Source organism: Poecilia latipinna, unplaced genomic scaffold, assembly GCF_001443285.1.
Source record: "Poecilia latipinna isolate Pla-1442-1.1 unplaced genomic scaffold, P_latipinna-1.0 Scaffold660, whole genome shotgun sequence".
Lineage (NCBI taxonomy): Eukaryota > Metazoa > Chordata > Actinopteri > Cyprinodontiformes > Poeciliidae > Poecilia > Poecilia latipinna.
Window position 1 is genome coordinate 41,996 of NW_015113276.1, and position 9,637 is coordinate 51,632.

At 35.8% G+C, this 9,637-nt stretch overlaps 1 protein-coding gene across 3 annotated transcripts in view; it reads left to right on the forward strand.

The window, feature by feature from the left end:
• The first annotated feature begins 2,092 nt into the window (after positions 1 to 2,092).
• galnt7 (UDP-N-acetyl-alpha-D-galactosamine: polypeptide N-acetylgalactosaminyltransferase 7) overlaps positions 2,093 to 9,637 on the forward strand; it is a 24,276-nt gene continuing 16,731 nt past the window's right edge. Inside the window, exons 1-3 of one of the 3 annotated variants that reach the window (XM_015044024.1) lie at positions 2,093 to 2,482; positions 6,199 to 6,310; positions 9,160 to 9,475. In XM_015044024.1, the coding sequence (XP_014899510.1) occupies positions 2,360 to 2,482; positions 6,199 to 6,310; positions 9,160 to 9,475 (551 nt within the window). In that variant the 5' untranslated portion in view covers positions 2,093 to 2,359. The remainder of the gene's footprint in view (positions 2,483 to 6,198; positions 6,311 to 9,159; positions 9,476 to 9,637) is intronic. The other 2 variants (XM_015044023.1, XM_015044022.1) reach the window with 2 other exon arrangements.

Here is a 9,637-nt window from a genome sequence, read left to right on the forward strand (position 1 = left end):
TCACAGCCGATAACCATAATATCTTTATCTCAATGTTATTTATGAATATTTTTTTTATTTTGTGAATGTCAGAATGCTGCTGGAATTGGAAACATTTCTAAAATGTGTGTCTGCATACGTGCTAATGAAATGCTAACAAATAATTTATATTTGTGAGATGACAAAATTTAGAGTATTTTTTTGGATGCAATGAACCACTATCTGTTTTTTATTACTTCAGCTAAAGATTATTTAAATGATACACTGTACATTGAATTGAAATGACAGATTATTGTGAACTGGACTTGAAATGAATCAAATAAATAATGTTTTTATTGCAAAAAGGTTGTTTGTTTGACTGCAGAGTTAAACTTTGGTGCAATATTGCAGCTATTACTCTACACACTGATGAACAGATGATAACAGTCATACAAATATAAATAATTATAATAAAAGAATTTACAGTACATCAAATTAAAATGACTTAATTAAAATCTCATTAATAAAAAATTGAAACAGCAACAAAAATGGGGACTTTCAGGCTGTTTTAGATTTGGTTTTATAAGCCTGTCCTAAGGGTAATCAGGATAATAATACAATCTGTTTCATTTTCAGATATTTTAGAGTTATTTTATTAATCAGTTTTATTTGTGGATTTCTTGAGTTTTCAGTACAGTTATTTTAAATCCTTTGTTTTCTTTATTCCTGGTTGCTTCTCCAATGCAAAGCGCTTCGCTTTGTTTTGACTGACGTCCTGAGGATGAGCGGAGAGCTCTGCGTACTGCAGCAGGCTGAGCAGAAACTGATCCTGGATCTTGGATTCTGCTGCAGAGATCAGTAATTATGGTGCTTAGCTCTCTTTTTTCTTGAGCAATCAGCTCAAACATAAGCCACACCCTGAGACACAGAACCAGCTTCTTCCCAAAACTGTGAATAAAAGGTAGAGAACCACAGCACAGCAAAACAGATCACCTATTTTACCGCCTTTCATTTCATCTCCAGGGCGATTTCCTTTTGTGGTTGTTCTTTAAAATCCCAGCATGCACCTGAGCAAACAAAAGCAGGCAATTTGCTGAAGAACAACTTTTCCATTACTCACATTTCCACAATGCTTCATTGACAGCAAACTTTACTGTCAATGTACCAGAAGCTTTACTCAGCTTCACACATTTACAAACCACATTTCTAACATCATATTTTTAAGTTCATAATTTAAAATTACAATTATGGATTTTGCTGTAATTGAGCTTGAAAGCCTTCTGAACCAATGAAAGATCTGTTCAATGATATACAATATCTATTTACAAGAAAACATAAAAATATAGATCTATTACTAACTTAATACTTGTTTGTAACCTCACAGACTAGAAAAAATAATCCTGATTTCTATCAAATGTTGTATAGATTAAGAAACAGCATAAGTCTAACTTATTCTTGTTTGTACACATCTTCCTTGCCACAGGACTCAGTGCTTGGATCCTTTTATATATACAAATACATAAAACAATATTAAGGATAATATACTACAGAGTAAGGGCACAACAATGACATGAAATATTGTGCAATTATCAAAAGTTGCATACACAATTGCAAAGGTATGTGCAGTAGGATAACAATAAAAAAGTACAAAAAACCAACAGACTATTTACAATATACGAAAATAAAAGCAGTATAATCAATGGAGAATAATTACAACACACACATGTACATATATCTAATTCATTTATTTATTGCTAATAAACTCAATCTTAGTCTACTTTTATCAAAGCACATCTTTGCTAAATTACAGCAATAAACATAAATAATAATAATAATAATAATAATAATAATAATAATAATAATAAATAACTAAATAATTTTGCTTGATTCCTGTAAAGTGTCTGTTTTTAAAAGTTTAATTTAGGTTAGACAGGTAGTAATTTATTAATCCAGAGAAAGTTATAAAAAAGCGCTGTACAAATAAAATATTTATTGCCTGTTTTGTGAATTGTTTCCAATTCCTCAAAAGCATGACTAGTATAACTGTCAGTAAAATTAGTTATTTTATTATTGTTGGCCAGGTTCCTCTTCCTTTCTCGGGCTCAGATACTCTCATCGGCCAGCAACAGGAACCTTAGAGGAGGACAGGGTTGTTACACCGGAACAGTCAGGCCGGGCACCAGCACAGAGCGGCGATAACAGGAAATAACCTGTCCGAGAACACACCGCGGCAACAGCGGGAAGACTCGCTCCCATTGAACTCATATTTATTTTATTTTACAGCAGCAGACAGAGAGCTGTTGGTTGTCTGCTGTAGCCGGTTAAACTGCGCGGACGAGGACCAGTTTAGCTTAGCTTAGCTGCTGGAAGGAAGGAGCGAAAGAGGGAAGCGGCTTCCAGTATGAGGCTGAAAGTGGGATTCCTTCTGCGGAGCTTACTGGTCATTGGGACGTTTTTAGGTTTGGTGGTACTCTGGTCGTCTCTTTCTCCAAAGCCAAGCGACGACAACCCGTTCGGGAAAAGGGTAAGTAGCTAAATCGCACCAAAAGGTGACACTTGCTACAGAGCAACCAGTGCATGTCGAGTTAACGCGGTGTGGCGTTGATTTATGCGTCCTCGTTAGCTTGTTCCCAGAACTGGACAGTTATTACTTTTGTAGTTTTGCTGGGATGCGTTTGCAACTTACTGCTGGTGGAAATGAAACGCATTTGGCTTTCCAGGTGCACCCTTTCCTAACAATCCAGGATCCACATCCGTACATGTCACCACGTTTAAAGTCACGGATCCTCAACAGGCGGAAGTGAGCTGGCTGCATTTAACGAGCTCATGATAAGAAGTAGCCAAGTGAAAATTTAGCATTGTTTTTTTTATTGATGAATATACTATCGTAGTTAATTATGTCAATTATTGTCACAATGGATCAATCAGATTATCATAAAATCGTAAAGTAAAAATCAATTGATATTACTGATTAATTTATTACAAGTCAATAAATTAAAGGAGACCAGTCGGATGTATTGAGTTGTAGTTTACCAAACTATATTTCTACACAAGTAGGAGTACAGCAGCTTGAAGTCGTTTAGAAGATAATCAAGTAAATAATTAGGGGTGTACCAAGAAAAACAAAACCTACCTTTCATAGCCATAACTTAATAGCATGAAAACTTAATATTTAGTTGAATTGGTGAGAGTGAATATTTACTAAAGGTCATCTTATGTCATCAATATTAATATATAAAATAAGAATAACACTGTGCAGTTTTGATCAGATGGTTAAGCTAGTGTAAACAGATGAGTTGTAAATTTAGATTTGAAATGTGATAGTGAGTTTGTTACGGAGATCAGGTTCAGAAACAAACAGCTGGGAGATTTCTTAATTTCAAGATTCACTGGGATGATCTTCTTCTAAAGTTCAGAAGGACACCAACTGAGAAGTGCTGATTGGAAGTAACATTCAGTAAAATGTGAGCAGAGTGTCACAGTAAACCAGGAATTTACCGCTGCAAAATAGTGGCAGAAAAAAGCTGACATTGCGATTTTTATTACCTTTCACATTTTGTGAATGTTGCAGGAATCATTTTCTGTCTGTATTACAGTTATTCTTATTCTTTATTTGCCATGACAACCATTAAGCTGTGCAAAACGCCTGGGTGGATTCAGCACCGCCTTCAAGGCGCAGCTCCTCCTCAGTTTCTAAGCTCACAGAGCAGCACTCCCCTGTAACTCCTCCACTCAGCTCCTTCAGACTAGCCGGCAGCAAATGGCAAACACCTGGTTGGACTGCTCATCTGCTGAGCTCATTATGGGAGCTACTTCTCAGTGAAACACTGGTAAAAACTTTGTTAAAGAGTTAAAAGAGGAGCCATGCTGAGATAACTTCCTGACAGCGGAGTTTCAGAAAGAGCAGGAGCTTCTTAAAGAGACAGAGGCCCAATTTCAAGGCATTAAATCAGAAAGTAAAATTTCTTTTGAGTCATATTTGACATGTATAGCATTTTTATACCATCTGAAGGTAACAGTTACTTGATTATGCTCTAAAATGGCACTGTGTGCCTGGAGAACAGATAATACTGCCTCTTTAACCACACATGTGCAGACGTCACCCGGTGGGCGGATCAGTTTAGCAAAGGTAGACAAAATCATATTTACATGCAGGTATCACTCAAAATGAAGGAAACCTGGATGAAGCCATTGTTCATCCAAACAGGTGAACAAGTAAGGCTTGTTTAGTGGGACTGTGGCTCAACTTTTAATTATAGTTTTCTATCGGTTGGACCTTTAAGGAATGGTTGGTACTTTACTTTTCAAGGTTCCGTGAACAAAACTTTGCCAGCATTGAAAATTAAAATTCTTCAACTTTTATTTCTGATGGCTGTGAAATTAAATGTTGCTTATTGCATTGGGACTTAGTATGAAGAGATTATTAAAATGCTTATAGTGGCTGCAAATTAATTTTGTCTCTTCCACTCACCAGACAAGTCAACAGGCCTTCAAACTTTCTTATTTTCTGAGGGCTTTTTTTCTAGACATTTTTTCTGTGGGTGTTTTAATCGTATCTACTCCAGTGTATTTATTAAAAAATTTTTCTAATAGTGAAGAAAGATTTTTTTAAAACATCAGTCACTCTAGCCATTTCTGAAAGGAATGTTTTCAGGCCACACCTTTCTGTACACCTGTCTGTGAAGGAGTGCAGTGGGAACACCTGTTTTTAAAGGTGTGTGTAGAGGAAAAAAAATAAAAATAAAACAACTACGCTAGACTGGTGTGTTCAGTGCCGCATCCTGTCCACATTATGTCTCATCTGCCGCCATCGCAACAGGAAGCATGTTGTTGGGACTTTAACATGTGCATTTTTATTATATTAATGAATTACATATATTTAAAAAAATATTCATCTTTTTTTTTACATTCAAAAGTCCCAAGCTGGAACTTTTGTGTTGTGTTTCTGGTAGGCTTGTAAATCTGACGCACAAGCGACATCTGCAAACAGCAATGGGAGACTAAGCTGCTCTTCTTGACCCACTGGGGTTAATTTTTACTTGATAAAACGATCTGAAGATAAAACGAGCCAGAAGAGACTATTGTTGTGTGCAAGTTGTGCTAAAAGGAGTTAGCCCATCATTAAAGCTATTTCAGCCTATAATACCGTTTATATGCAAAACATGTTGCAGCTGCAGAGACGTCCCCAACGTCAGCGTCCATATTTCGAAAAACGTTCCTGAAATACTTTAAAGCTGAATGTGTATTTTAGCACTTTGGGTTAATCTGATGATTGAATAATCTAAATAGCAGATCAAAAACAATAAATATCTTTATTCTTGTTGAGCTCATGTGTCTATTTATTCAATATTTTAGCAGCAAAAATAGACTTTGAATTGGAAATGTTGCTTATTTTGTTGAGTAATTGAGTAAAATATGATTAATTAGTTACCAGCGTTTGTAAGGATGCTTGAAATCCTTGAAAATGGTTTTATTTCAATTAGGTGTTTTCAAGGTTGGAAAATGCTTGGTGACTGTAAAGGATTTGAAAGTTTTTGATATTTTATCTGCACCTTTTTTAAAAAACTTAATTTTTTTAGAAGAAAAGCCTCCTTACAGAAAGTAAGCAATTAATTTGAGCAGGAATGTATTTTTTCTAGTGACTTATTGATCTGTAGAATTGAAATAAAAATGGTTTTGAAAGCTTAAAAACTTACCTTGAAAAGTGCGAGAAAATGTGTGAACCCAAAATAATATAATTTTCACCAACTATACCAGTCGCTAGCCCACTCACAATAAGCAATAAATCAATAAGTAAAGTAAATTAACTTTACTTACAGACGTCATAATTCATTTTATTTGTTGTTTTGTTTGTTTATTTTGGATTTATTTATTTTATTAGATTTAAAATGTCTTCCAGTGTTAAATGTTTATCAGAATTTAAAGTTTATTGATCTTTGAGATTGTGTTCTTGTATTATTTTACCATTACATTACTGGAAAATGGTCTCAAAACAATATTCTCATTTATTGCGTTAACTTCTGGGACAATTTGTCATCCAGTAAAATTTGTTACTGTGACAGGCTGGATGATCCAAGAACCTTTTGTGGTTCTTGGGTTGTATTTCACTCTTGTCTCTCTTCACGTCAGTCTGTAAATTGTTCTGACATTGTTAAATCTGTCTCAGGTTACATGCTTACATGTTTTGTCATTCAGATCTGTATTTATTTACAATCTCGCCGTGTGTTTTTTCTCAAACAGGATGACAGTTTGCTCCCCAAAGGTGACTTGGCCGATCAGTTTAAGCCGGTGGTGCCGTGGCCGCGTGTGGAAGGCGTGGAAGTCGACCTGAACTCCATCAGACTGAAGCACGGTGAGACACAAAACATGTTGAAATCAGCTCTGACAACTTTGGCTTTAGAGCCACAAATGTATGGTTCTACCATTATTATAGCTGCAGTTTTAGCAGAACAATTACAAGGTTTTTTTTTTTTTTTTTGCCTTTATCTGCATCTGCTTCTACTTCATTTTTTTAACCCTTTTATGCATAGTGGTCACTAATGCATCATAAAACACACTATCAACTACTGGCCATCAGCTGCAAATGGTAGAAATTATTTTTGCTAAATCCAATATGGCCGACAGACAAAAAAGCAACCAACCGACCCGGTTTCTCCTTCTACTGTAAAAAAAATACTGCGACATCAGATAACCCATAAAGAACAATACTGCCGATGTATTTTTCAGATAACAACTTTGGAGAAAATTACAGTTGATCACCTAAAATAAAAAAAAAAAAAAAAAAAAAAATGTTTTTTACAAAAAAAAAATTTCTAACTTTTTTTTTATGCCTTAAGAAAATAAAAAAAATTGGAAAAAAATCCTGACACAAAAGATCATAATTCATATATGAAAGGGTTAAATAATTAAACTTCATCCATCTATCAATTATGTCCGCTTGTTGTTAGGGTGAGCTGCTGACACACCAGAGTAAATAAAAAACGTTTTCAATTGATGACTCCAGTCTTTGTGACTGGTGGAACTGGTTTTCCACCCTGATGACGGTCGCCTCCATCCAGCAACGTTATGACGTCTTTTACGTCACTGTGAAGGAATTTTCACCCGCTCTTTTTCTTTTTTACAGAATTGCATTTATTCTGCTACATTGTAGAGTTTTCTTTGAAACTCCTATTTAAAGCTATGTAATCTCAATCAGCATTAATTCCAGAGTTTAACTAGGCCCCTCCAAACCCATTTCAAGGTGTGGTTTGGATTTATTATCCTGTTTTGTAACTGAAACATTGTTAAGCTTAAAGCTTAAGGTCATGAATGGATGCCAGGATATTCTGCTTCAACTGATGATTATTTTAGTAATCGAATCGATTCTTCTTTTTTTTTTTGGCACATTTTGACATTTTTTTTTTTTATTTAAAGCTTTTTTGTACAATATTAGAAAGACATTAAAAGATGCAAATGACCCATAAATAAATATTTGATTGCCTAAAATGCAACAATATAGCATTATTTTAGTGAACGCTTGATAATTTTTATAAAAGGATGCATCTGCAGCTAAAATAAAAATAGTTCTAACTTATTGAAGTATTTTTACTGTGAAAAGCTCAGCCCTTTCTTCAGTACAATGTAAGAATAATCTGTTAATTAATTTGGATTAACAAATTAAAAATTGAGTAAAGGCTTCATAAGAAAATTTTCTTTACATAATTTGAACCAGGTAAAGCTAAAACTGAGGCTTGTGGAGTTCTGGGTAGAATATACTTCTAGACAGAGAAGTTTTTTATCCTAAATGCAAAATGTTTGTACTTTCTGTACAGCTTTGGCTTAGTTAATGCTTTAAGTATGCTCTTTTAGCCACTGGCCTTTTTTATTCCATATTCTCCAGTTAACAACTAATCAACTACAAAATAAAATGTCAATTATTTCACTAATCTGATTAATCGTTTCAGTCCTAGATGGCTTTATGACTTCTTTCAGACAGATAGATGTCAGTTCTCATCTGTCCTTATATTTCATTAGACGGGGACGTAGAGTGGTTGGGGAATTGGTTGAGGTTGGTTTGGTCTTGGTGAACAGATGAAGACTTCTTGCAGCCACCATGACAGCTGTGTTGTATTAAGATGGAGTAATAATCGTTGGGGATTAAATCCTGCCTGTGTTTAGGACAGACGGAGCCACAGTTTCCTTTTGAAACTCTAGACCAGCTAAAATTAAAGGATCAACACACCCAGAACCAGACTTTAAATATAAACATGTAATTACAGCATTAGTGAGTTGACTAAGATTTTACCGTAAAATCAACATTTAATGCAGCAATTCAGTTACTCTGGATGCCTAGTGCAGGTATGAAAACAGAAACTTCAGATGTTCCAGTCGACCTTGTTTGTAAGTTAAAGGAGACCTATTATGCAAAATAAATATTTTGCATGTTTTTTTTTTTTTCTTTTTACTTCCATTTAGGTTGTAAAAACAACCTAAGAGCTTAAAAAAAACATCCATCTGAGTTTTGAGAATAAGTTAATGTGACGTTAATGTGATGAAAGACGAGTCGTTTTAAAAGCCTCCCGATTGTTAAGTCACATTCAGTGGCCTCCGCACCGTTACCTAGCAACCCCAATCGAACCCATCCCTGTTGCCTAGCAAACCAAGCGAAGCTCCAGCATGTTTGGTCAGCTGAATGTGTTGTACAATGGCTATTGGAAGAGACAAGTGTTTTATTGTTGACTTACCATTCAGAAACTACATGCTGCATTCTCGTTGGTTGTGCAGGAGGCTCCACTTCTGCTTTTCAAAGATGCATGACTGTATAATTATGCATCTGTTTTCAGCCATTTTTACGTGAGTGTAAGTGATGAGTTGGGGGCGGATGGCCAGAAACAACTAATTTAGATTTAAAACAACAAGAGGCCCTAAAGCATCTCATTCTAAAAGGAGCTGAAAAAGAACAGACTAAAATCTTATTATCTAGGAATAATTCTGTGCAAACAGTGTTATGGACATGTTTTGTGTAAACCACAGACCTATCCTAACCTGAACAAGGAAGCATAACCGGTCACCTTTAAAAACATAAACGTGACAGTAAAAAGAACAAGGTTCACAACGGTTGTTTGGGTTTGATAAGAAATAAGGGACTTTGGACGAACTTCAAAACAAAATTCCGGTGTTGGTTCTGTATGTAATCCTTTCGTTTCTGGCTGCTACCTCCAGGCGGAGCCAATCCTCAGGACGCGGGGCAGCAGCCTAACCAGAAGCAGGTCATCCAGCAGCAGTATGTGACGTTCAAACCGGACACACACGCCTACAACAGCCCTGAGCTGAAGAAAGGGGTTCTGGGAAATTTTGAGCCTAAGGAACCTGAACCTCCAGGAGTCCCTAATGGTCCCGGGGAGGGAGCCAAACCGTTTGTCTTGGGTCCAGAGTACAAAGACTCCGTCCAGGCGTCCATTAAGGAGTTTGGATTCAACATGGTGGCCAGTGACATGATCTCACTGGACAGAACGATCAGCGATATTCGCCATGATGAGTGAGTACTGCTGCTTTCCTTTGGGGCTTTTTCCATCATGATTTGATCTGTTTACAATTTGAGATGCAGCTGTTTGTTCTCCATCCTCATTTACTATTAATCCTGTTATTGATTGTAGCTTTCTCTAGGTCTTCAACAACTGATTATTATTATTCTGACAAT